Raw genomic sequence first — 27,312 nt, forward strand, 5'->3', positions numbered from 1 at the left:
GCAAAAAAATCTATGCATTTGCATCTCGAAGCTAATGCGAGAAGAGTACGTACTGGGTGAGTTTTGAGTGTTACTGATTGTGCTCTTTCCACAGTTCTGTTCATGCACCATTCTTCATCAGCAGATGGCAGCATTGCAACGCATGCAGGTCTTGAACGTGATTCACTTAGTGAGCTTTGTGCACTTTGTGCAGATAAACGTCATTGCGAAGCATGTTGCATAACCCGCAGCACACAGACAATTCAATACTGAGGTACGTGCTTTACCTTTATTGTACAGTACAAAAAGTTCCATTATCAGAGATCTGTCGGTGATTCACAGAAACATTTTCGTTTTATTTGATGTCAAACACCCGCAGAGTTCAGTTATGAATACATAAGTCCACTTTATAATGCCTCACAAACCTGAAATAAACTAGTTAAACACCAGCAAGAATGAAAAGTTACAGTTTCTGAATGACATGACAGGAAAAAGGCACTTTTCACATTATAAAAACAGCCATACATGTTAGACAGTTAGGCTTTGTATGCAGTGACAAAACTACATTCGGATCATAACAAATAACTTGATAAGACTCTGGTATAATAGTTAATGTTGCAAATCTAAAATCTACTTTAAAGAAAAATCAAAAAAAAAAAAATCCTTTTTCCTTCAGATATGTAAATATGAAAACATAATTTCCTGTTCTTGGTACATACTTCTAAGCTTATAAAAAGAGGAATAAAAATAATCTCATGTTACCTTTAATTTATTAAAATATATAGCTTAAGTTAATATGCATTTAAATACATAATGGATTTATAAATGTGACAAATAAACTGGTTTACAATAAACTGTTGCGCTTTTATAGGGATGTAAATATCATTTAACTTTAAAACATCAAAATAAAACCAATAATACCCAACTGTCTATAGAAATTCATCCCAGATATAATACCCCCAGAAGGAAGGAGTGTACAATTTTCTATGCCCCAGATACGAATAAACTTTGTAATTTGAGCGTGGACTGAGAAGTGATCAGTTGTTCTTCTGAACAGAAGAGTAGTACTCCACCAACACCTTCCAGGCTTTGGGGGCCATGAAGCCGTCGGGCGGGTTCTCTCCGCTCCGAGCCAAGTTCCTCATCTTGGTTCCAGAGATGAACTCGAAATCTGCATGGCTGAGAAATTAAAGAACAACAGAGGGGGGAAAAAACACGTCATTAGAAGTAAGTATTATTAGATTAGAAATAAAAACAGAAGGATGGTTTGGCTCGGCTTAAGACAAGGATTTGTGGTTTCCTGCAAAGCAATTCATATCTGCTCAAGAGTTCCATTTTCTGTAGTCTGACAACGATGAGCTTTTGTACGTTTGTTGAGATTTTATGTACAGGATTTAAAATACCTGAAAATGAGCCACATGTTTGATTTAGGAGTATTAGGACAGACATGAATTAACAGTATGCAGGAAAATGACCCTTAAAAGATTGCATGTGATGTCACCTTTTCTATAAAGTATTGACTTAGGAAGCTGAATTCAACTGCAGGTTACATTTCTCAATATATTCTTAAAACAAAATCCCAATAAAATGCATTCAATTTCAGCTCTCTTCGTGACAAAATGCGGAAAAGTTCAAGGCGGTGTGAATTGTTTTGAGAGGCACTGTTCAATAAAGTTAAATAATCTGTCTTTGCTCACCATTCCGGGCTGTAGAAGTCCATGGCCTTCTTGGTCTTGTTGTAAGCAGCGACTCTGAAGGGGATGATCTCCACAGAGGTGAGGCCAGGGGCCATGGTGAGAACCTTTCCTCCGTGCGTGGGCTCATAAATATCCTGCTTCGTCACAGGGTGAGGCATGCCGGCTGGGTCGCGGCCAACGATGTAAAAGTTAGCGCCAGCAATCATCCTGGCTCTGCAGTGCCATTGCACCTGGAAGATATCCAGACTGACAAACTCAGCCCCGACATGGCTTCACCAGCGACTAGTAATATAACCTCTGGCTGAACCTTTTCTCTTCACCTCTGTGGGTCCAGCGTACATCATGGGTGAGGGGAAGATGGCCACGATGGTGCTGGATGGGTCCAGGACGCCCTCCTCCAGGACGGCGGCGTGCTGCCTCATCCTCCAGCTCAGAGGCACGTCGTCGTCTTTGGTCCAGCCCCCAAGAGGGTGGAGCAGGAGGACCGGGTTTTTGTATCCCCGATCGAGGAGACGCCGCTTGGTGTCCTGCATGAGGAGAGCGTGACCGTTGTGCACAGGGTTGCGCAGCTGGAACGCAAAAATTGCATCTAAGGAAAAAACAAACAAACAAATATATATATATATATTTTAAGCATCACTAAAGCATTGCTGCACAACCTGGGAGTCAATATATTTGAAAATTATTGAGCTTATTAATAAAAGTCACAGCAATCATGCTTATCATGCTTTTTAAATGAGTTATATAGACTGTGGTCATAATTCAGCTTCAGCTTCGCACTGCATGGCGGTTAGGGTTTTTATGACTATAAACAAATCCAGCTAAATAAAGTAAACTCCAGAAATGTTGCTGTCACTGTGGCTTATTGCTCACTCTTATAAAGCTGTAAAAGGATGCAGCTCAACACGGTGTAGAGGTCAGAAACCAAATCTTTTGTTGGATGTTTATAAAAAGCGAGAAATATAGAGAAATACAGAAATATAAGCCAAGACCAATAAAAACATACTTTCAATTGTATCATTGGATTAATTATTACATTGAACAGTTTTCAGCCAGCAGTACAGGACATGCCACAGTAAATTCAAATTCAATCCAAAAATACTTTAGTGATTCCAACGGGAAATTAAATGTTGTTGAAACTCATATTAATTCAAATTCTTCAAAGAGTTATTGTAGAGAAATGAGACGTTCGTCTCATCGTTTCTCTATGATGATGCAGAACCTCACGCATCAGAGGTGCTCATGCAGGTTTACATTTACCATTTCCCTTTTTGATCCATCCCATTGTTTGTCTGAAAGGAGAGGGAAGAAACTTGGATTTCTAGTAATGAAAGAAGTTGGATGCAAAACCTCCTACTTTTATTGGCCTGTCTGGTACCGACGTGTCCAAAAACCTGAATATAAACTGTTCACTTAATGACCCCGAGATGCCCGTTTATGATACCTTTCTTTAACAAGGAACTCTGGAGAGTTTTCTAGCCACCCTTATCATCTTGCATGCATTCTACTTATCAAGTATGGGGAATTTTGATAACTTCCTTGTGTCCATTTCCTGACTGACTCCCTTTACGTGAAAGGCATGTTCTTTGGTTTTTCCCATTCTGAGGAGTGGATTAGAAAAAGAGGACTCAGTCATATCACACTTGCACTAGAAAGAAATAAGAAAATCCTTGACAGTGTCAATATTATTCTGTGTCAAACGCAGCAAAGTATTTTGTTTAGGTGTTGAAATTTTTCAAATCTACACTAAGTACATCTTCCCGTCATCTACACTCAGTTGTGAGCCTAGACTTTGCCGGTACTGTATTGATTACATGTCATCAGCTCGCTGACTTATCCTCCAGAACAATAATTCAGACTTTCCAACCTGCTTGCATGTCTTTGAACTTCTGCTTGAGCTCCTTGGGTGTCAGACGGTACTGATCCAGTCCATCGTTCCATTTGATCCGCTCCAACACCTCCAGGTCGCCGCCCACTAGCCAGTCACCTCCTTCCATAACCATCTGCACAATGAAAACAGATTCAAAGTAAAGCACAGCAGAACATTGACTAACCACTAACCCCTCACTAGGAGAAGGTCTCCCAGTTTGACACTGGAACTTTGAATAGTTTGGATGTTTTCTCAGTGAAAACCTTCCCAATGTCCAAACATGTGTATGATCTCTGAAGAGGTCATTTTAAATGACTGCTGGAGTATGTGTTCGTGAGTTTGTTTCTCTGTAGTAATAGACAGGCTGCAAATCCGGGATATTTGCTTTTCATTACATGGCTGGGAAAAGGCCTTTGCCTCCTCTAAAATGTTTCAGATTGTCATATTTTAATAATACATCCTGCTCCCAAAAACAGATAAAAGCTTTGGAGTGATCCGATCAAACTCCAGAGTTAAATATAATTGGAATGTGTGGCATGAACTTAAACAGGTTCTTCATTTTTAAAAATGTTTTTTGTAAAAGGCCGAGACAAACACTCGATGGCAAGGCAAGATTTGCAGAACCAGTTTAGGTTTAGGAGGCAATCCTCTTTCCAATAGGGCCAGGTTGTTTTGGATAGTTTATTTCCCTTATAAGATTACTGCTTTCTGATCACCTTAATGTAAGGGTGCTGCGGACACGTGGTTCCCCACTGTCTGGCACAGCGTTCCTCCTTGCGATGTGTGTAGAACTCAGGATTCCTGAGGATGGCCACACGGGAGCCCTGGTACTCCAGAGCTACGGCTAGACAGCCGTCCAGCTCCTGCTTGGTCTCAGTGCTCACTGGCAGCACGATGGGAACCGACATGTTGATGGCGCCACCTGAAACAAAGAAGAAAAATAATCAAAATAACAGAAGAGGTCAGCTACATAATAACCTACTCTCTGCCTCTTTACTCTGAAACCCCTAAACTAAATAAAGTGTAATGGCCTTGGAGGTGTGTTAGAAACAACACACCTCCAAGTGTTAGAAACAATGGGGATAAATACAGAAACCTATCAAAATAAAATAAACCCACAGAAAACAAATACTCAAGACAAATAGTCACTTGTACCCAATTTTGGATAAATGTGGAACTATTCTGGACATTACAGAGTTAAGTTGAGAACACCTTAATGGAAATGTGGATGTATTTTAAGGAAACCATTGATAGTTATGAGGAAGAGGAAGAATTAGACTCTGTTTCTAATAGTGCTACACATTATGAGGAGACATAAAACCCCCCACATTTCTATTTATGTAATGATTCATATTGTACTTATAGTTTTGGCTACTTAGTGTTTCAGAACTGACTACCATTGTATTCGTATGCACATGTGAACATGCATGACTGAGGGCTGCGTTAGAGACAGTGAACATTAGGAAGATGGTCAGCGTGGTTATCTCTCACCATCCAGCAGGTTGCCAAAGTGCAGGACCTGGAGGAACTCTCTTTCCCTCATGAAGCCCTTTAGAGGACTTGCCCAGCCTTCAGCTAAGACCTGCACCCACTGTAGATCCAGCTGAGGATGGAGAACATCAGCATTACTCAAAGACTCAAACCCCAAACAGTCTGCTGAGAAAATTTTTTTTCACTCATTCTCCAAAATATCTTGAGGGCATCAGGAGGAAAGCAGCTGCTGATAAAATTCAGGTGACACAAGATGCAGGTGAACTTTGTCAACAACAACAAAAAATGCCTGAGCATTGTAGGTAACCACCTTGGTGATGCTGATGGTGGGCAGAGTGCTTGCGTCGGCGATGGCAAGATGCAACCTGTTCTCCGGGACAAAGAGCTCATTCACCTCCTCTATGATCTCGCTTGGTACGATGTTCTGCAGACAGTGCAGGGAGAAAGAAGAATTGTGAATCAGCAAAAGTTTGTTTCATCACTTGAAACAGTTGTAAGAACATCTGGGGATTTTTTGCTTTCAAGAGGATCTCACGAAATGCACATTCAGCGTACGTTGCGGCATTCTTATCTCTTGATCATAAAGACGAGTTCTCAAATAAGAAGAGCTGACTTGACTTTGATCCTTCTATCTACCTCCCTTCTCTCCATTAAATATTTGCTTTAAAATTATTTCAGTTCATCAGACCAACAGGAACACCAAGCTAAAGAAAATGTGTAATGAAATGCCCAGTGTCATTTTTTTTAATCTTATCTCTTTCCTACTAATAAACCATCTTGTACATGCTATCTGAATTCTTATCACACTTCCAAAGCCTGCTACATTAATAATGTAATATTAATTACAATTGTAGACTTGTGGTTTCATAGTTACTTAACATCCTGTCCAGTTTTAAAACATTAGCAAACATCACTCCTTCCTCAAGCATTCCGCTGGTATTGAGTTAATGACTGGTTCCAACATCTGATTACCTCTGACAGAGAGGTAGCAGTGAGCTACCTCTTGCTCACTGCTGGAAACACCCAGCTAATAGCTTCCATAAACACAACCTGACTTTTCGCTGACATGATTTTCAGCTTTCATAAAGGGCTACAGTTCAGTTCAAAGGGCTTGCTCCAGAAATGTTTAGCAGGCTTTGCAATTTATAGAGAATATGTTATTTTATCTGGTTAGTTCAATATGGCAGATAAGTCTTCCACTTTAAAATGTTAGAAAACATGCGTAAATGAGCCATTAATTGTTTTTTTTTTTCTTCGTATAGCTGGTTTCCATCGATTTTTTGTGTTCACTTGCAGTGATACAGATCCTCCAACACTTATTGGGACTCCAGCTAATTTGTAAAAAGGTCATAGGGTCTATTTGCCATCACTCTCCTTATTCCTGGTTGGGTCTCTCTAACCTATTATTCCCCTTCACAAAACACAGGCAGGAATACTGATATCTTCATGTCTTTTGTGAAAGGGGGTCAGGGAAGAAATAGAGAGAACATTCCAGGCGAAAGCAACAGTAGTGTCCAAGGTCATTGTAGCACTGAGAAGATACCAGGAAAAACACTGGAGATCTCAGTCCATAAGAGCTGAGATCCATTTCTCCTGGATCCTAGCAACAGCAAAGACCAAGCGAAGGACCGTCAGTCTCCCTGGCAGCCATCCAGGTGAACAGGGGTAGGTAGGTAGGTAGCTACAGTGCAGTTGTTACCTAATTAAATATCTCTCAGTATAAGTAGGGAAACGGAATAGTAACATGGCTGTTTAGAAGTGATATTATTGAGATAATTGCTCTCTACCAGGAGAACCAAAATGTAATGTTTTCTTCTGGGGACTGGCACATATCAAGTCTGACTCTTCTTGCTTGAGGTATTGCCAAATATTTGATGTAAAGTACGTATTTCCTTGATGAATTGAGCAAATATGAATAAAGATTCATATTAGTATATGAATCTCTAAGGGTCTGTTATGGCTGCAGTTACAGCCACACCAATGTGGTAACGTTCAATCACACTACTACAATACTTCATAGTAAAATTATTTGTTTCTTTAAACAGGAAGAAACAAATAAGTGTTTACAGAGTAACAATTGGTTTTTGTTTAGAATTCTACACATCATATAACACTGTATTCTAGAATAAGTGTGCACGTTTTAGCTTGCACTGTTATATATTTTACTTGATTTAATCTTGGTTTGTTTGAGTTACCTCAGTTCCGGATGCTCCAGTCCTTCAGAGGAACAAAGAGGTGGAGAACGGGTGGAGCAAGCGTATGGAGACTGCAGCTTGGTTCATAGCACAACTCAGCATCAAGGAGGGGAGAATGGGATTTTTCTTATGTTAGTTTCAGTTAGGTTTTTGTGTCTTTTGTGTGGGTTAATTAGCCAGTATTTAACTTTGTTTTATTTAAATAGGTAGGTTTGTTTTAGGTTTTTTTTGTCAGTTTCAGTAAAGTTTGGTTACTTTGACCTCTTTTATGAACCCATTCTCTATTATTTACCCAAGTTTGTAATTTGGGTTAAGTTAAAAAAAAAGTTTTTTTTTTAACTTCAACATGGGTCTGACTGTCCTTTTTACTGCTCGGTCCATCACAGGGTTCGTTCAGACCTGGCACTATCATCAGTTTGGATTGTGTGGATCAGTGCATTACCAGAAAGCTCTCTGCAGTGTAATCATCACTTTGCAACCTTGGTTGTAAAGTTTAAGATTGACAAATAATTATACATATTTGCCAACCAAATTTACTATTATTTTTTAACATCAACTGCCCATTTGGGACATGAATAAATTTGAAGGCTGGATTTTAATAGTTTGTGTGAATGCTCGTGCTCAAAGCTGTTAACTTGTCCTGGGATCAGCCACGTTAATGCCAGATCTGAGCAAGAGTTTAGTTTCACTCGTTTAACCATTTGCTATGGTAATTTGACCCTGTTCAGAGGCCATGCATGGTCCTCATATTTTATACGTATAAATATGAGGTTTCTGTCAGGTTTTAGAGTTAAGGCAGACATTTTCCCCATAAATCTACATAGCAAATTTATATGCTATGTATAATTTTCTGTGTATACTTAACACAGCAAATTGGAAAAATCACAGTGACTCAGCAGAAAATTAAATTCCTATCTCGGAGATTTGGCTCTAAGAGTCTCTCGTGTTTACATATTTCCTTTATCAGTAACCTGTCAACCAGCAAAGCTGGGGGCTGGGAAGGAGACTGAGGGTTGACAGTAATAATTCAAGCACATCTACTTGTAGTGCGTTCATGTATGCAGGTTTGCCCACTTCTAAGAAATAAAAACCAGCACTTGACAAATTAAAGGAACATCCACATTGTCTTTTACATATTTGGCTTCTCAGAGTTTCATTGTAACAAACATAAACCAATGTGCTACAACACCAACACTCTTGCAGGATCTTATTGTTATGTCCAGATCTATTTTCTTGACTTACAGAAGTATTTAAATTAGAAACAATTCCTGCAAGACCATCTGTGCAAAAATGTACTACACAGACATTCAAAGTTGTGCAAAAGATTAAAATCAAACATTTGTTTATGTTTTGTTTTAGAGGAGCAAGGGTTTCCTGTAATCTTTCAGACTGGTCTTGAATAGCAATTATTGTCCTAAAGTCTTGCAGCATTGTTTTCTTTTAACTTTGGTTGTTCTTCTACTCCTTTTTGTTCTGCCAATGAACTTGATGACATGCAGTGAGCTTAAAAATGAAGGAAGTGAAAAAAAGCAAACCATCTAAGGCCAAAATATCTACAGCAAATAGGGGGGAAAATTGTCCAAACCTGAGACATGCCTAATGCTTCAATGGACCTCACATAAAAATATTTTAAGCTAATGAATCAATAAAACAGACAAGAGCTCAAAACAACTTGCATTAAAGCTCTATGCAGTTGGTGTATGACTTATATAAAGGTAACACTTTTATATCTGGCTTGGAACAATATATCCATGTTTGAGACTCTTATTTTGAAATGCCAAAAGAAGTAGTTCTTGAGTTGACCTGTTGTGTTGAGAATTAACTAATGAAGACTTGACTTTGACCTGTCTAACAATGCTCTGTTACATAACCATATAAAAAAAACTCAGCACTTCTAAGTTTTTTTGTTAGACAGCATAAATATGCTGTGACTGGCTAACCATTAGCCGCTAACAGAGCTAAAGTAGACATCTGCTTCAGAGTTTTGTACTGATGCTAAACTAAAAATACCATTTTATATACGTCAAAATATTTTATGTTTGTAATTTTTTAGAGTGAACCAAGAAATTGTGTTTTGAAATGGCGACAAGCTGCTGTTGACCTAATATCAGATCTAAAATCCATTTGATGCGTCATCACAGCAGGGCTTCAGTGTTCGAGCACTTTGCCTGTTTTATATCTGAATGATTCTTAATTTATGTGGCTTAAAAACAAAGTAAACGACTTGACTACAAATGGCTAAGCGGTGAACTGAAAATGAGTACAAAACCAACTTCAGAAAACCTAATGAAATACTGCCTAATTAGCTCATTCTCAAATATAGGCCAGGCAAGTTGCTTGAAAGCAAACACTACATAGGCAAGACTTTCACAAGATAAACATACAATGTACTTTGCATTTGAGGAATGTCTAAGTCAACACAGCAAAACCAATAAGTAATAAAATCTGGTTTGTTTGTTGAGCTAAATAATGAGTCTTTGGCTCTCTGCCACACCTTGTATTCATTCCACATATCCACTGTTTGTAACTCAAATACCCAACCACTCGTTTTCCTGTTTCAATGTTTTGTCAAACAGGCATTATAAAAAGGCTACTGATCTAATATCAGATCTAAAGTTCTCGTCGTTGGTTTAAAACATACAAACGTCGATCTTCCAGGATCGTCATGAGTGTCTTCATGCCTTAATTTTTTTAATTCTTTATTTTTCAAACGCGCCTTACATGCAGTAGCCCCTCCTTGGTTATATTTAATTTGCTTTGTGTCATCCTCAAGCACATGTTTAAACTGGGATATACATTGTTCTTCAATGTACTTATGGTGGTTCCTTGGCCACGTCCTATCTGGGAACAATGTGTGCTTACAGTAGCTTTTTTGGAGGATGAAAATGTAAGCTGTTCCTGCAGGAGTACCGTACGCTATCCAAAGGTGAGTGCTCAAGATTCTTGCTCCTCCCGCCTACCTGATCCTGGAGCAGCTCCAGCAGCTGATGAATGCATTCGTTCACAGTCAGCTCTCCAGTTTTCAGAACAAGCTCTGGTGACTCTGGTCGTTCGTACTCTGAATCAATCCCAGTGAAACCTTGGAAAATATGTCAAACCACAGAAATGGTAGTTTAAGTAAACAGGGTTGTGGGTATTAGCTGTAACCGACAGATTGTAAGGCTAACATCAACAGAAAGTATTGCTAAACAGACCTTTAATCTCTCCAGCACGGGCCTTCTTGTAAAGCCCTTTCACATCCCGACTCTCACACACTTCAAGAGAAGCATGGACAAAGACTTCCAAAAACTTTAGCCCAGCACTCTCATGCACCTTCCTCGCCTCGTTACGGTCCTGTTGATGCACAGAGCAAGTAGCCTCTAATTACACTCAGTTATAAAAGTTTATTCAGTACCTATTAGTCAGAACATGGATGTGCAGAGCAATTGTTGAAATGGTTTTTAACGTTGTTGAGCTGTATCCTCCTTTCCAGAATGTACATTTTACTCTATTGTCATTTTCACAAAACTTAAAGAAATAATTTCTGGAATTTTCCAATAAATGTTGTCGAAATTTTATGAAACTTTCTACGTGGAATACCTCCCCAAAGCCTACAGTTTTCCACTTCTGGACCTTCCTGAGTATTTTCAGGAAGTGGGATTTATACGGTGGGACATAAAGCGAGGTACTTTGCCAGAACCTAGTGTTCCACCTTAGTACTGGAAGGGTGAGTTCTGGAATTTACCAGCACTTCGGTAAGCTCTTGTTGCTTTTAAATGTGCTTTATTAATAAATTGACTTGACTTCACTTAAAAACGTGACCTCTCAGGAAAGTATGGACTGTATTATGTATTGAGCTCAGAATGTGTTCCGGGTTCACTCTTTCTCTTTCATGAAACTTTAAGTTTAGAATAAATCTACAGGTGAGATAATGTTTCCAGCAAGTGACATTGTTGCAAAATGTTCTCTGACCTTGGTGAAAGGTGAGATGAAACTGGTAATGCAAACAAGTCCAGCGTCAGCAAAAAGTTTTGCCACTTCAGCCACACGTCGTATGTTTTCCTCCCGGTCCTCATCAGAAAAGCCTAGGTTCTTGTTCAGGCCGTGCCGAATGTTGTCACCGTCCAGTGAGTAGCATGGAATGGCGTGGGATACAAGGTACTCTTCCAAGGCAAAACTAAGAGTCGTCTTGCCAGCGCCAGACAAACCTGATAGGGATTGTTAACAGAATACATGTTAATTTAAGGAAAAAGAGAAAAATATAGAGCAAAAGGGAAGTCTACACATCAATGAACCTGTGAGCCAGATGGTACAGCCTCTGAAGCCCCCCCGAGTGCCCACAACCTGCCCTCTCTTGTTCCGACTGACGTGGTGAGCCTGGTAGACCACATTGGTTGACCTTGTGAGGTCCTAAAATTGAAAACCAGACACAAAGAGGAAGTTCAATTCGGTTTGGTGGATAGAAACTTTTCAACATTACATTAGGACATATAAGTGCTGCAAGAAACATGAAAAGGACTCAGTCGGACAGCATTTTTTCCCAAATCTAAGGCCAATCAATCCCAGTGCAGTATTTATCCACAAGGAAGTACCAGTTTAATAGCCTTTACCAGTGATCATCCATGCCCAATGACAAAGCTGAATGATTGTAGTAAGATTGGTTTTGTACGCTCAACTGACAGATAATAATTGGCCGTCTTAAAGTTTGAATACATAAAGTCGTTCCTTCTTCTCAGTGGGTGGCATAAGGAGGAACAGCTAAAAGCAGACAGGATGGAGGAAGAAAACTGAGACTGATGACACAATGTGACCAGTGTGCTGCTTTCTGCCCAGAGATGATGTGGCATGGCTTGTGCCCACACAGTCAGGCCTGAGCACCAAGTCTCCCTTCTTTCCTACATACATGGGCCAACAGCCCTTATACCCAGGGCTCAAATAACCTACCATACTCCACCCTGCTCTTCCCTAACAGGACCTCACTGCTCTTCTGAGGAGATTTCCTAACAGAGTCTCCTTTCACATACAAACACAGAACTGACTCTGAAAGTCCATTCCTCTGACACGTCACACAACCCAGAGTGTTCTCTCTATTAAAGGAAAAGGGAAGATTTTTCATAATGCTGACATCAGCATTATGAAAAATACTTTGAATTACTCTTAATCCCTGCAGTGACTAGTCATTATTTGTCTCACTTACATCGTACATAATGAAAAAAATATATTTTATTGGGTGAAACTAAAAAGATGGGTATTTAAACTCCCCCCCAATTGTCTTTCTAGGCTTCCGTAGCAAGTTTTTTTTTTTTTTAAAAAGCCATAGTCAGAGTTCAAGGTATGAGGCCCAGTCGAGGATATGAAGATAAATACAAACATGTCTGCACAATTATCCTATCAGTTTGGTCTTTCTTTATTCATTTTACAACTTTAGATTTTGTTGAGCAAACTGTGAAAATGACCCCGTTCAAGTTACTGTCCGTTAATGATTCAGAAACCAAATGTGTCACAATTTCCCACGAACAGTGACTCAGTCAGTTACAGAAGCCACAGCACAAATACAAGCTCTAATAGATTAAATAGCTGTGTCAGATAAGTTTTAGAAGAAAAGTTATCCCATCCCATCTGTGGATGCATATGGATGCATCTGCATGCCTTTCCGACTAAAATCTCAACATAAAGGCATGTTCTAGAAGCCGGCAGCATTCCTGTGCACAGTTCCACAGTGGCTTCTTTCTCTCTCTTCACAAAACACCCAATGTTAGCGGTGGGCCAGACTGACATGGATAAGTTCCTACTACAACTGGCCTATTCAGAGTCAAAGGCAATGCTGTGGCCATCACACCTGGGTATACAGTGAAGGCGTATAGAGAGCGAAATCTGCTTTACAGGAGAAAAAAAACTTTAAATGAACAACAAAGTGTTACTGTGAAGCAAAAAAACCCCCACAAAGAACATTTGCAAACAGGCTATCTTTGCGATGATCAGACAGACTGCAGACAGAGCACCGGGGAAAAGGAGGGCATTTCCGATGGTCAGTCTGCGAAGACTGACCATCAAGTAACTTCTTCTTCGCAGAAGTTACTTGACGCATATTTTTTTTATGAGTGCCGGGCGTCTTCACAAGACATATCCAACCCTGGGACGCAACATTTATCTTGATTTCCATGGAAATAAATCGCATTTACACAGATTTTTCTCTCGCCGCTGTCTGCATGTCTACTCACAGTACGGAGCTTTTTCACACTGGACATTTCGCACCACCGACGTACAGCTGGACACCGGCCTCGAACCGCTTCACGCGCAGAAAGACAGCCGCAGGGCCTGGATGGTAGGGGGACTTTGCAAAGTTCTTACCACGAAACTTTTTACGGCCGCCTTTAAACCGGAGGAGGTTTTTTAAAAACCGCTTTCAAGACACGTAGCAGTCGACTGGCCCGGCCCTTGGTACCTCCCTCATGCTGCGACGTCTAATATATTTGCATAATTGGCAGCTTTGCAAGAAAGAGCTCATGTAAAGGCGGAGAAAAGTGCCGTGATTTGACACGGCGTTGCTTGTCCAGCTGGATTGTGAAATTTATGACCTGTTTGCTGGTCAAACAGTAGGCTCACGAGCGCCTTATTAAGTTGTAGTTAACAGGTCGTTCACACGAAGTGAAGTTAATAACTGATGAGGTATTTATGAATTAAAGAATAAACTAACCCTTGTAAAAGGAAGGGAATGTTCTGGTCCATCACACTTTAACCAAAATGTTCTAAAAACTTTCACTTTTTAAAAAAAAATAATTAATTAATTTTTTTTTTTTTTACGTCTGACAGAATAACAAATCTAAAATAGACAACCATTTTCATCTTTAAAAGGTATGAAATTACAGCAGTAAAATAAAGCCCTATAGGGTTTGCTTGAAAATGGATCTATGTCAAAACGTTCAAATGCAAATTCAAATCAATATTTAGTTTTTAATTAGATTTCAAATCCATCTTCAATCTCACACTTTACTCACTCATCAGTGTTCAGCAAACAGGTCAGTAGTCTCTTTTTTTTTAACAGAAAGCTGCTCAATATGTTTCCAGTCCTAATTTGAAGCAACAGATTCTGCACATCCCAGGTTTTTGGGGAGTCTGTTAAAGAGCTGAGGGGGATAGAAATTTAATTCTGCCTCACCTGGTTCAGTTCTGGAGTAGAGAACACTAGTTCTCTGATGACCTGATGGTTCTAAATGGTTTATATTTACAAAGCAAATTAAAAATATATTTCAGCCTAAGACCAGTATAGAGCTATAGCAGAGAAGCAGAATTTCTGAAGCTGTGATATAACAACTCGGGCAATAAGATACATTTTCTTGGTGTTGTTCAGGACTCTAGCAGCAGCTTGCACTCTCTTACCCACTTTATTAGGCACACTTGTTTAATTGTTTGTTACCACAAATAGTCCATAACCTCTGCATTTAGGCATGTGGTAAAGGTGACTTGTTGGAGTTCAGCTTAAGAATGGATTCTTGTGTTTTGGGTTTTGCTTTGAGGGGATTTTTGTATCTCATGTTCTTGTTGTTTCTCTGTTCTCTGTATTTCCCTTTTTGTGTTTATTTACTCATCCTCTCCCTGTCAGCTTCTGACAGCAGCATGCCTGTGAGCTGCTCCTCCTCAATATACAGCATATGCCCCCAAGATTACACGATCCTCTTGTGATGTTTCTGCCATGCACACTGGTTGCTTCCTATTCTTCCCCCTTAAGGCTCCTGGTGGTTCCTGCTCCACGTCTGATCGCGTTTGCTTTCTTGTTTTTCTTTTTTTCCCCTGTTTGTCTTGGATTTACTCAGATTCTGTATTCTACCCCACCCATCCACCTTCCTCCTATTCATTCTGTTTGAGTCCCCATCAATAAAACATGAAAGGACTTCCACCGTGATGTAATGTTCCCTACATCTTAGAGTGATTGTCTCTTAACAAATGCAGTACATGTAAATAAATACAGCGTTCATAAATGCAGTTTGTTAGCAAAAAACTTTGAGCATGACTGACTTAGTGTTTTACAGTGATCATACAATAACGAAAAAAAAAGCCTGTGGAATCAATCCAGGAAAATTTCCAAAGCAAATGCTGGTTTTTAGACTAAAATACAAATGAAAGCATAATATACAGTTGTGTACAAAATGATCACAGTGTATTTCAAAAGGTAAATCTCAAAATCTTGCAATGTGTGTTGCTCTTATTCACAAAAGTGCATCAAGACCACACTTGTATCCCAAAGAAAAATACAATGAAAAAAAATAAACCTAATTTGTAATAAAGTTGCAAGAAGGGAAGAAAATGGAAAATGCTTTCTGCAATAAAATAGCAATGTCTGCATCTTTCTTTCCAACCTTAATATGAATATTTATAATCATATCTAACAACTGCTTCAAAAAAATAATTGTCCCAAATGTTTTTGCATGGAATCTAGCAGCTTTTGGCTCCTTCCAACCATCCTTTTTCTATACCTGCATATCTTTGCAGGGTGGTGCCCATAATTGGATCACTAGGGGAAAGGCAGGGTAGATGATTCTGGACAAGTCGCCAGTTCATCACAGACTACTGTCAACTTTAAACAACTATTCCAACACAGCATATTCAAAATTCATTCCACATTTAACCTCAGAATCACCTTATTCTGATATCAACCCACAAATTTTCGAGTGGATTAAAGTTTGGGGATTAGGCTTAATCTCGCTCCATAATGTTTATTTTCATTTTCTGTGTGCTTGGAGTCAAACTTATGTTAAAATATTTATTTTAAAGGCATTTTTGCATTAGGAAGGATGAGTTTTTGATTCATCCAAACTGACCAGTGAGCCCTGTTTTAAAATATGCTCCACTACGCACACAACAAGGCATTTCAGGAAAAGAAAATTATTATACAGACAGTCAAACCACGTGGTGGTAGAGTGGTGGTGCTTCACCTTTAGCTGAAATGAATGAATTCTGTTCTTCACAAGAAAATCTTTAAAAAGAATGTCTGGCGACTTTAAGCTCAAACACAATTGTGTCAAACAGTGAGACAATGATTCAGTCACACCAGCAACTCCACCTTTGAAGGGCTGAAAAACAATTAACCTTTTGGAGCATCCTGGTCTAAATCTGGACAAATACAGGATGCTGTGTGTGACACACAGCCTGTTTAAGGCCTTAAATGGGCCGTTGACTCCTCAAATCTCGTCACTGTGACTGGACATAAAACAGTGTTGCAAAGAATAACTAGCCAAAATACTAACATAGCAATGTGAAAGACTCATTAGAAGTTACCACTTGATAGTAGTCGTTGCTGCTCGCTACTCAGGCAATTCTTTTTTTTCCACATATGAGGTGGGTAGTTTGAAAACCAATTTTTTTTTCATTTTACTGTATGAAATCACGACTTGACAGCTGCTTTATGTACCTTTATTGCACTTTAACATTTGTTTGATGGTCTGAAACATTTAAGTGTAAGCGAAAACAGAACTGCACACATTTTATTTTACAACTCTAAATGCAATAAATGGATTACACCCTGAATCATCGAGAAACATATTTTAATGACATAAATCATCTATAGTTAATCATAAATCACATGAATCCTAAAAAATTCAACCGGTTTAAGTGACACAACATCCAAGTCACAGCAAAGCCAACTTTGGAAAAGTTTCAGTGAGATGATCAGCTGTAATACTGTATAGTAAAAGGATCTAAATGTAATCTCCTAGGCAGGGAACACTTTGTGGCACAAAGACAACAATTAAGTCATTATCCAACAAGCACAGCACATCTTTGCTCAGAGTGCAATTATCAGCTAACGGTGAGGTATAAATGGCTGTCATTTTAAAAGCAATAAAAATAATATGTTGTCATCTGAAACACTGATTTGACTCCATTATTCAAAGAAAAACATTTAAGCCAATAAAACCTTTGTTCCTTAAGGTCCAGCTGGCTTGAAAAGCTCACACACAGTCTCATAGTCACACCCGTTAAGCAGCTCTGCATACTGTCTTTTGACGTCCTCATAGAGCGGCATGGACTCCTGCCGGTCAGCCAGACCTGGGAAGACGACCGGCTGCTCGTTGACCAGAGGCTGCAGTCTGATGTCCTGTCCTCCGCAGTCGAACAGAACCAGGACCAAATTAGCAGCATACGGTAGCATACGGCTGGTGCGGAAGGACCGCTCTCTCTGTGAGGCGTAGTTGGTGGACATCAGAGTTTCGTTGTCCTTGAAGAAGCCCAGGAGAGTGAGGAGGGGCAGGAGGGTCTCTGCGTGTCCGACCTGCACCGTCACGGCTTCCGCCACCGGCTGACCAGAACTGGAACAAACAGAATCATCTGTGATTGAAGATGCCGAGGCTGCGCTTTAGAACCATGTGTTTTCAAATTGTGCTAGAAGTGCCACTGCTGGTACCTTAACTGATCCAAGAGGTACTCAGGAGAAAGTTTGGTGTTGGTTTGATCAAACCCAATTTACCCTGGTTCAGAGTGCAAGTTGTGAACCAGGAAGACTTACTTGACTGCTCAGTGACCATGACTATTATCCGGAATACAAACTAATAATTTCATAATCTTGTATCTGGGTTACACCCAGAGTTACAGTGGAAAGGGTTTTAAAAAAAAACACAGTCTCAGAAATGCATTTAATTAAAAGGGAAAACGCCCTCATGTTGGCCCCAAAGTCTTTAAGGCATCCCAGCTGGACTAGAGGGAGGTTTCTCAAGCCCTCAGCTTAGAGTTAAGGTCCTGACAGCATTTTTCCCCTTTTGCGCCCAATGAGTCTTGGGTGTAGCAAGTCATCTTGCTATATTTTATTTTCCTGTTGGAGGACTTTAACTCTTATGTTACTGTAAAAAGGGGTGACTGATTGGAACCAGAGATGCACTGTAGCTAGAGTTCAGTAAAAGTTGCAGTTTGTCCATAACCAGGCTGATGTTTAAACATAAAGCTGTTTTAAAGGCACAGAATCCAAAGTCCATTACCTCTGGACTGTGATAATAATCACACTGCAAGAGAAGGAAGACCAAATTAACTTCCTCTTAAGACCCTAGGGATTGTTTGTTCTTTGGGCAAATTCAAGCCTTTAAGGAGATTTTATCTCAAAGTGGAAACAAATGGATTGAAGGAGTCTAAGCCAGAGGAGTTAGAAATTAAATCATTTTATTTTACTCATAAATTTAAAAGCAGTTAAGCATGGCAGCCACCATTGTTTTACACTCACTTGTGGTCATTAACTGCTTTCTCCAGTCGACTGAACACGTCGTGGAACAGAATGCAGCTCGATTTGCTGTTGATGTCGTATCCATAGCCTCTTTTCCAGAACTGCTTCAGATCGAGCGCATACTCCATTACCTGTTAGACCAGATTAGAAGGAAGAGATTATAAAGAATTAATGTAACAGCTGCGAAACAGGCTCAAAGGTGAGCCTATAGTAAAAGCTTGCTAGTTTTTACAATTCTTATAACAAAAGTTTGAGGGATAATTTCTCTACTCTGTTCCTAAACAAATCTATCCTTTTCCCACAGACCCTCCTCATGATAAACATACACTTCAATTTTGAAGAAATTATTCAATGACATGTTTCTCAACCTGAGATACAAATAGTGCAGTGATACTTGTCGCAATTTGTTCATCTTACGTGAACAAGTTGGTACATTTACCAACCTGTTTTGCGGTGTTTCGTTTACCTCTATAGATCAAAATTATGATACGACAACGACTCGAATGTGTTTTTTCAATTTCAAAAACCCGCTTGCACTATAATAACAAATGACTACTCTGCTGTTTGGACCTTCAGTCGCTATGGAAACATGCTTACTAGGCGAGTTACCATTGGGTTGTTTCTGAGAAAGATTAAATGCTGTGCAAATTGTTAGAAGTACAAATAAACATGTTTTTTTGTAAGGTAACTGTATTGAATTTTGAGGTTTGCGTTGGTGGGAAATCTCTCGCTGTTACAGACTAAAGTCCAACTTCTAGAGAATTTCTGTTAATTTTTGAAATGAATGAATGAATATGTCCATTTATTAATAAACATGGAAAGGATAACTACTCCTGTCACACTAAACATACCTAATTTGACAGCATATTTCTAAGTCGTCTAACAGAAGAAAGCTGGCACTTTTCTCAAATAAGTGCTGTATCCTGTACTTGTCTACTAACCACTAGTTGAAGATCGAAGTGTAAGAGAACTACACTGATCTTATAAGAAGATGAGTTTTCAAGTGGTACAAAATGCTTGTTTTTGAAAAAAATATTTATGGAAAAAAAACAATTTAATAGAGGTATGCAACAAAAAAAATGTGGAATTTCAATAAATGATTAACAGAAAAAAAAGTTTTACTAAAAATTGTGTGCATTATAATACTTCAGTTACTCAGGCATATTGTACACATCAGTCCATAAGTTTTATTCTTACGGACAAATTTTTGCCATTTGTTTAACGTTTACAACCAACATCTATTTGGCTGGAGAGTTATAACATATCCATGACTATAAATGTTTACCTTTAATGTAAAATATAGTAATCTGGATGAAATAAAAAATAAAACATTAAGATTTTGGAAAAGTTTTTTTTTTCTATGAAAATCATAATTTTCAAACTATGATTTGTTGTCAGGTTAAACCCAGCGGTGTCAATGGATAACTATGCGTTTATTTGTTTTTATGTTTTATAAATGTTTTTATGGCATGACGTCAAAAACTGAAAAACTCCAAAAATGTAAAGTAATAATGAAAATGTTTTTTTAAGTTGGCAAATTTCAGTGATCCTTCTCTGTTGTGACAAAAAAAAAAAATACAGAGACGAGTGTGAACCAAATCAGACGATGGTGGAAACTGGAAGGCTGCGCTCCTGGGCACACCTCGCACCGGGCGATGAACTGACCTGAGTACTCTGAATACAGCAAGTCAGAGAGAGCGTGCAACCTGAATCTTATTTGACGGTATATAAATCTCTCCAACTGTATTTCCAGCAGTTTGAAGGCATGCAGGTGAGGCCATACCTGTCCATCGACTTCGTCGAAGAGGCGGCACCACGGGGAGTTCGCTGTCTTGATGGCAAACTCATAAGCACACAGGTAGAAGGCAGCCTCAACCATATCTGAGAGATAGAACATATTAATAATAATAATAATATATGTGGTTCACTGAATGCTTTATGTTGTAGCTCAATGTTAAAAATATCAAGTCAGAATCATTTTCTGTCAAATTTCATGTTCCATATTTTACTCTGCAACCATCAGGCTCGACACAATGTGCTATTTTTTTTTTAACTTAGTTTCCTTTTTCCTCCTTCTCTTCCTCCTTCTGTTATGTTTTTAAATACTGCAATCGTCTTTGGGGTTTAGTTATCAATTTGCTGTAAATACGAATTCATAGACGTTACCCTAACCGATTGCTTTTGATTTGACCAGAACAGCAAAACAGTAAAAAAAACAAGCAAAAAAAAAAAAAGAATAACTAGTGAACTCTTTTTAGTTTGGAAACAAAGATCCTGTTCTTGAGTAAAACTGCAACATACTCATGTAAAAATACTATTACAAACAATTTATATGTAATACCATATATAATATTATAATATACAATATTATACATACATTAATGCAATATAATAGGCATAACATACAGAGGAAAAAATTCTGTGAGGTTCTCAATATATATGCATAACTTTTATCTTTGGACTTTTCCATGTAACTAGACTGACAGCTCATCGTCGGGGAGACCTGGATGATTGGTTGCTCAGAGGGGTTGATGCTGCTGGTTTGGACTCTATACACGCACCTCTATTTTGTTACATTTTTATACAAAAATCTTAATTTAAAGGAACTCCTGAAGAAAATGCAATAGAGATGATAAAGGTTTAGAATATTTAGATTAGGAAACAGCACCACCTACTGTTATTAACTCTGTACATCACTATCTAACGACCTACTCAATGTAAAATGTGAAATTAAAGTGGTATATAATAGAGGATTGCTGCTATTTTATATGTAATTCAGTTCAATTTTCATAGTGCCAATTCACAAGCAATGGCCACTTTAGAAGACAAGTAGGTCCAATTTTCACTACAAACATTCAACAGTGTGGCACTTTATAATATATTAAATATAGGGATCTATAAATGTTAAAGTCATTTAGACATTCACAGTTATAGTTATAGTTCTTTTCACTAAATAACAAAAGACATTAAGTTATGAATGAATATTAAGTCATATTATATTCCTGCCTATAATATTGTGTGTCGATCTAAAAAGCTAAGGTGCAGTCCATATTACTTCTGTTGCACATTACTCAATTTAGTAACAAAACAAATATTAAATTGATAAATATAACTAATTATGCTAAATATGTGTCACAGATAATCCTTATTTGTGAAGCAGACGTAGTGCTTCAATAATTACATTTTACATTATATTTAATGTCAGAATGATATATGACTGCTTTCAAAATGAAAAGGTAAGCAAAAGCATTAAACGTTTTGAGAACAAAAGACAAGAAATCCTGTTTTCAGACTGAAAATATGTGCTCTTGCATTATGGCAGGAAAATTTCACCAAGCCAGGAGAGAGTTTTGCAAGTGAAGATTTGCTCCGAGCAGAGACTAAGTGCGAGCGCGAGGAGAAGTTTTGAGTGCAATCATTACAAGTTTTGAGAAGAAAGACGTGGAGTCCTGCTTTGGAAATAAAAATGTAAGCAAAAGTATTAAAAGTTTTGAGAACAATAGACATGAAATCTTGCTTTCAGAATGAACATGTGTGTTCTTGGATTATAGCAGAAAAATTCCCCCAGAAATGTGTACATTTTAGCTTTGTTTTTAAAATGTGTCCGTAATTAACATTTCCCAAACTCAAATGAAAGGCAGTGACAACAGACCAGCACAGCACAAGCTTTCTGCTGTTAGAATAACTTAAACATTCATTTATGTTTGCCTAAAACCTTACAACTCACCATATGTGATGAGATGATATGGGACATCCAGACGGTCAGCGATCTTCTCCTGGACCCTCACCATCTCTGGTCTCTGTGTGAACTTGTCCATCTCTGTCAAAGCTGACGGGTTGTTATCAACTTCCTGCACAAACTTGGTGCAAGTGTCAAAGAACCTCATTAGAGCATCGTTCACTGCATGCTGAAACTCCACATCTGCAAGGGAAAAATAAGCCACCTGATACACTGATCCTTCAGAAACATCATTCTGCAGTTAGTATGATTATCATTGATGATACCTGTGATGGCCCACATCTCCGTCAGCCCTGCTTTGAAGGACAGCGTGCTGTTCACACATCGGTGCTTGGAGCTGGTTATGAACTTGAAGAGTCCACCTCGAAGTTTCTCCTCAGAGATGATTGTCGGGAAGAGCTTTGACAGCCTGACGGCCAGATGCTTCAGATCCCCCACACCTTTCTGGACCAGTCGGCCGTCCATGTCCTCAGTGTACCACATCGTCCACTGGGTCAGGATTTCACGCAGCCAGCTCTCTTCCCCGCGAGCGCTGCTCTGGACCAGCTTGTAAAGTTTCTGCATCTTCTTCACGTTCTTGGCCGTCGGGTATCGCGTCCCGTGTCTTATGATGGCCGTCAGATGGATTTCGCGACATTGCGGGGACGGAGGCTGCAAACCAGACCTGTTTACAGCGAGTATGTCCCGTATCAGGTAAGGGTTCACTTCCTCGTACCTTCCTTTCGTGCCGAAATACTTGGCGATGACCGGTATGTTTGGGTTTTCCTCTGGACTCGCGTCGTTACGAAAACACCAGGAAAAGCCGGCTATGGCGGTAATGAAGAGGATTTTGCATCGAAAGCTCGTCATGATCTCGCTTTGGTTTGCTCAGACCCCAAATGCGTGACGTTATTCATGTGGTGTTCATCAGCCAATCAAATTGACGTGACATGCAGAGGCGGTTCTTGCCTTGACGAGACCCGGGGAGATCCCCTTCTTGTGCTAGAGGGGGGCTGGTTAAAAACCGCATGAGGACAAAGCACAAAAAAAACTTTCACCTTCAAGAGAGTTAAGCAATGTATTTAAAGCAGACAGATATAAGATAATCCATATCCAAAAGAAAGCAGATCACATGCTTTCTGGTTAGCATTGTCAGCTTGAAAGAAGATCTCTGTTAGGATCTGGCGTTGTTTAGTTGGATTTTGATCTTTTCTGTTACTTTGGTCGTCTTTTATTTATATCAATCTTGTTTCTGTATTACTTTAGTTCAGTCCTTCTTAGTGTTTGTGGTCATGTGTATTTCTGTTCCTACTTATTCTTAGTTGCTCTAGTTATAATGTTTCCTTAGTGTAGCTATTCTTTAGTGTTACATTTTTTTTCCTAGTCCTCTGTGTACTCTCCCTCCCTCGCCCCCTGTGACACTTTATTTAATACGAATTTGAAAAGCATTCACTGCTATATCAATATTCTAATCTTCACAAAGCAAACAAATAATATTGTTTCTTTGGTGAGCTCAAGGAGATTACAAACGTTCAAAAACAATGTCTTAAATCATTCCAAAAATCCTTAACATTTTTACATAAAAACACAGTTTCTGTGCTTCATCAGATGTTCAGATTTGTAATTATAAAGATGAGATGGGCTATTGTAGTTTTTAGCAAAGGCTCATAGTTAATTAAATATGCCAGTCTTTGTATTGAGAGGAACAAAAAAGAATGACCTTAATATTGGTTGTTCCATTCTTCCCAGTTTGGCTCAGACTAGTTAATTTCAACAGATGTTTATCTTTTTTTAAAGAAAATGAAAACAGTACTAAACTTCAGCAGGATTTGTGAGTAGTTGGCATTCGGCCTCAAAGTCACACCCACTGAGAAGATCTCTGTAGTGCTTTCGGACATCTTCATAGAGCGGCATGAAGGCCTGCTGATCAGTCAGACCAGGGAAGGTCAAAGGCTTCTCGTTCAGCAGAGGTTGCAGCCTGATGCCTTCCTCTCCACAGTCGTACAACACCAGGAGGAAATTGGCAGCGTAAGGCAACATGCGGCTGGTGCAGAAAGAGCGTTGAGTCTGCGAGGCGTAGTTGGTCGATGTCAGCGGGACTGCGTCCTTGAAAAAGCCGAGCAGGGTGAGCAATGGCAGCAGGGTGTCTGCGTGGCCGACCTGGACAGTCACCGCTTCACTGACCTGCTGATGTAACCTGAACCACACGAAATAGACATGCAGCAATGGAAGTGTTAGATTACATGAAAGGTAAAAAATGCCTGAGAATACTAGCAGCCACTAAAAAAAGAGCTTATACTCCTAGGCCATAGTGATGAATTATCTAATCACGTGTTCTCGCTGACTGCCTTCTCCAGTCGACTGAACAGGTCATGAAAGAGGAGGCAGCTTGACTTGCTGTTGATGTCATGACCGTAGCCTCTTTTCCAGAACTCCTTCAGGTCACTTGCATACTCCATAACCTGTTGAAGCAGAAAAAAAGACACATGGAGCAATAATGTGAAGAAAAAGTCCAGAGCTCTTCAAATTATGAATCCGTTTTTTAAGGTATGACCTCTGAACTTTTTCTCCATTCTGACACATTAAGGGTAGAAATGTTATTGTATTTTCCAAATAAGGGTCTGAAAAGTGTGCCGTCGGTTTGTTTTTGGTCACCAAAGCGAACACTTTGCAGAACCACCTTTCACTGCAATTACTGTGCAAGTCTTTTGGGTTTCAGCTATAGACTGAAACTTCAACCTGTTCTTCTTTGCAAAATAGTTCGTGGTCAGTCAGATTGGATGGAATTTTCAAATCACAGATTCTCAATTGAATGACAGACTTTGTCCAGGACACTTTAACACATTAATATGCTTTGATCTCAACCAGCACACCATTGCTCTATTTGTATGTATAGTATCGCCACCAAATGCTTCAGAAGGATGTTAATCACAGGTTCATTTAAGTCAGGAGTTTGAAACATCAAATATCCATCTATTTTTCTCCTAAGATTTCCCTTCATCAACTCAAGAAAGACTTTCTAGGACTACAGCTGTAGCAAAATCAGATTGTTGTAATTAATGTAACTAAACAGTAAGACTCCAACCTTTGCATCATCCTCATCAAACAGTAGACACCAGGGGGACTTTACTGCCTTGACAGCAAGTTCATAAGTGCACAAGAGAAATGCTGCCTCGGCCAAATCTGTAAGTGAAACGTCAAGGTGGTCAGTCACATGGGCTGTAGAAACAGTGATCTAAAACAATTGCCAAAAACAGGAAACAGTTCTTACACATGCACTTAGTATTGTTATACTACTGAGCAATATGTCTAATGGTCTTAAGATCTATACTTGTATAACACTGACTAGAATTTATTTATTTACATACTTATTAGGGGCAATACAGTAAAATATAATGGACAAAACAGCCACATCTGATGTTCTGTATATTATATAGTGGTTTTCTTTAAAAGAAAAATATCAAACATGCACAAACAACAAAGTTAAAACCATTGTAGCAATTACAAATCTCTATCACAATGGGAAAATACACACCAGTGCATTCGTGCACATCGGGAACAGCAGCCTTTTTAAATTGTTTAAACAGTTTAAATATTCAATTTGGGTACACTATTGTTTCATTTTTACACAGTTTTTTAAGATAAGAGGTAAGGAATGAAAGCTGCTTTATTTCACTGAGCACATTTTGCCAAATTACTCCTCCTTTGTCGGAGAACGCAGATAGTGAAGATGTGTTGAGTATTTTGCAGGCGTGTTTAACAGAGCTCCACGTAGATCTGCCACTGAGATAAACGTTTGCTGACACTTCTTTCTTCATTTTATAGTTAGTGATAGTAATTTAGGCGCTATTAGCTTTAGCTAATGTGAACAAGCTCATGAAAAGCCGACAGATGAAAACACACAGAGCACAATGAACCATGTAGACATTTGCTTCTTTGTGATAGGAATCTGCAATTTAAGGAAAACAAGTAAGGTAGCCAAAGTGGATTTATGATAAAAAGTAAGTGAAAAGGTGGATACAACCATATGTGATTAAACTGGATGAGATTCCCAGATGCTCTGCAATTTTCTTCTGGACCCTCATCATCTCCAGTCCCTGCTTGAACTTGTCCACCTCTATCACAGCTGACGAGTTTTGATCAACTTCCTGCACAAACCTGGTACAATGGTCAAAGAACCTCATGAGAGCATCATTTACTTCATGGCCAAACTCCACATCTGCATGGACAAAAAGCTCCAGGTTATACTGAGAAAGTTGGCCAGAGTGAGGAAGCGACACTGCTCACCGTTTATCATCTTTATACCTGTGATGGCCCACATCTCCGTCAGCCCTGCTTTGAAGGACAGCGTGCTGTTCACACATCGGTGCTTGGAGCTGGTTATGAACTTGAAGAGTCCACCTCGAAGTTTCTCCTCAGAGATGATTGCCGGGAAGAGCTTTGACAGCCTGACGGCCAGATGCTTCAGATCCTCCACACCTTTCTGGACCAGTCGGCCGTCCATGTCCTCAGTGTACCACATCGTCCACTGGGTCAGGATTTCACGCAGCCAGCTCTGCTCCTCTGGGAAATTATTCAGGACGATGTTGTGCAGCTGCTGCATGTCCCTGACAGTTTTGGCCGTTGGATATCTCGTCCCGTGTCTTATGATGGCCGTAAGATAGATTTCCCGACACTGCGAGGTTGGAGGCTGTAAAGAAGATCTGTTTACAGCGAGAATGTCCTGCCTGAGATATGGGTTCACTTCTTCATACCTCCCTTTGGTGTTGAAATAGATGGCAATAGGAGGTATGCTTTCTTCATCCTTAAGTGTCATGTGATGATGAACACAGCAAAATATCATAAAGCAGTAAAAAAGACAAAACATCATTATGCACCTGTTTAGACTTGAAGGCTGCTCTCGGATAACACAAGCATCTGTTTGATGGACTGAGCAAAGTCCAGTCCAGTTTGTTTACTTTTGTTTCCTAACAGTAACCTGGGCAAATATGCTTCGCTCTATGTGAACATTGACAGTGAAAATAAAAAGAAACTTGTATAAATGGGAACTGAAACAACATGCATTAGTGTGTTGTTTCATACTAACAACAAACTAACAATATGTTTTATGATGTTCTCTATCCATGAAGCTTTTTAATTTCATTGTGCATGGCTTATCTCTGGAAAGCCTGCAAATG

The 27,312-nt window shown here is 39.3% G+C and overlaps 3 protein-coding genes across 3 annotated transcripts; all 3 read right to left on the reverse strand.

Annotated features, from left to right (window-relative positions):
• Positions 1-249: 249 nt before the first annotated feature.
• LOC114138513 (bifunctional 3'-phosphoadenosine 5'-phosphosulfate synthase 2-like) lies at positions 250-13,658 on the reverse strand. The gene is made up of 12 exons (XM_028007825.1): positions 13,433-13,658; positions 11,507-11,621; positions 11,184-11,419; positions 10,427-10,565; positions 10,193-10,311; positions 5,348-5,461; positions 5,038-5,149; positions 4,263-4,468; positions 3,544-3,679; positions 1,997-2,265; positions 1,677-1,906; positions 250-1,158 (listed from the first exon to the last, which is right to left on the reverse strand). Exons 1-12 carry the CDS (start codon positions 13,457-13,459, stop codon positions 1,017-1,019), a joined length of 1,845 nt encoding a protein of 614 aa, XP_027863626.1. The 5' UTR covers positions 13,460-13,658; the 3' UTR covers positions 250-1,016.
• Positions 13,659-16,606: 2,948 nt separating this feature from the next.
• minpp1a (multiple inositol-polyphosphate phosphatase 1a) lies at positions 16,607-23,142 on the reverse strand. The gene is made up of 5 exons (XM_028007750.1): positions 22,423-23,142; positions 22,145-22,339; positions 20,201-20,298; positions 18,418-18,548; positions 16,607-17,515 (listed from the first exon to the last, which is right to left on the reverse strand). Exons 1-5 carry the CDS (start codon positions 23,003-23,005, stop codon positions 17,134-17,136), a joined length of 1,389 nt encoding a protein of 462 aa, XP_027863551.1. The 5' UTR covers positions 23,006-23,142; the 3' UTR covers positions 16,607-17,133.
• Positions 23,143-23,199: 57 nt separating this feature from the next.
• On the reverse strand, positions 23,200-27,068 carry LOC114138465 (multiple inositol polyphosphate phosphatase 1-like). The gene is made up of 5 exons (XM_028007751.1): positions 26,441-27,068; positions 26,160-26,354; positions 25,221-25,318; positions 24,467-24,597; positions 23,200-24,332 (listed from the first exon to the last, which is right to left on the reverse strand). Exons 1-5 carry the CDS (start codon positions 27,003-27,005, stop codon positions 23,948-23,950), a joined length of 1,374 nt encoding a protein of 457 aa, XP_027863552.1. The 5' UTR covers positions 27,006-27,068; the 3' UTR covers positions 23,200-23,947.
• Between the last annotated feature and the right edge of the window lie 244 nt (positions 27,069-27,312).

Source organism: Xiphophorus couchianus, chromosome 22, assembly GCF_001444195.1.
Source record: "Xiphophorus couchianus chromosome 22, X_couchianus-1.0, whole genome shotgun sequence".
NCBI classification, from domain to species: Eukaryota; Metazoa; Chordata; class Actinopteri; order Cyprinodontiformes; family Poeciliidae; genus Xiphophorus; species Xiphophorus couchianus.

Bases quoted from the DNA above. Each gene is read 5' to 3' on its own strand.
- LOC114138513 (XM_028007825.1), bottom strand. From the start codon at position 13,459: ATGTCCAGTGTGAAAAAGCTCCGTACT. The intron at 11,622-13,432 runs GTGAGTAGACAT...TTTCAATTTTAG, and splicing joins GTGTGAAAAAGCTCCGTACT to GACCTCACAAGGTCAACCAA. The intron at 11,420-11,506 runs GTTCATTGATGT...AATCCCTATCAG, and splicing joins CTGTACCATCTGGCTCACAG to GTTTGTCTGGCGCTGGCAAG.
- minpp1a (XM_028007750.1), bottom strand. From the start codon at position 23,005: ATGACGAGCTTTCGATGCAAAATCCTCTTCATTACCGCCATAGCCGGC. The intron at 20,299-22,144 runs GTGAGTTGTAAG...TCTATCTCTCAG, and splicing joins ATATCATCTCATCACATATG to ATATGGTTGAGGCTGCCTTC. The intron at 18,549-20,200 runs GTATGGCCTCAC...CTGGTCTAACAG, and splicing joins TCGACGAAGTCGATGGACAG to GTAATGGAGTATGCGCTCGA.
- LOC114138465 (XM_028007751.1), bottom strand. From the start codon at position 27,005: ATGATGTTTTGTCTTTTTTACTGCTTTATGATATTTTGCTGTGTTCAT. The intron at 25,319-26,159 runs GTTGTATCCACC...TTTCACTTACAG, and splicing joins ATCCAGTTTAATCACATATG to ATTTGGCCGAGGCAGCATTT. The intron at 24,333-24,466 runs GTGATTAGATAA...CGTGTGGTTCAG, and splicing joins AAGGCAGTCAGCGAGAACAC to GTTACATCAGCAGGTCAGTG.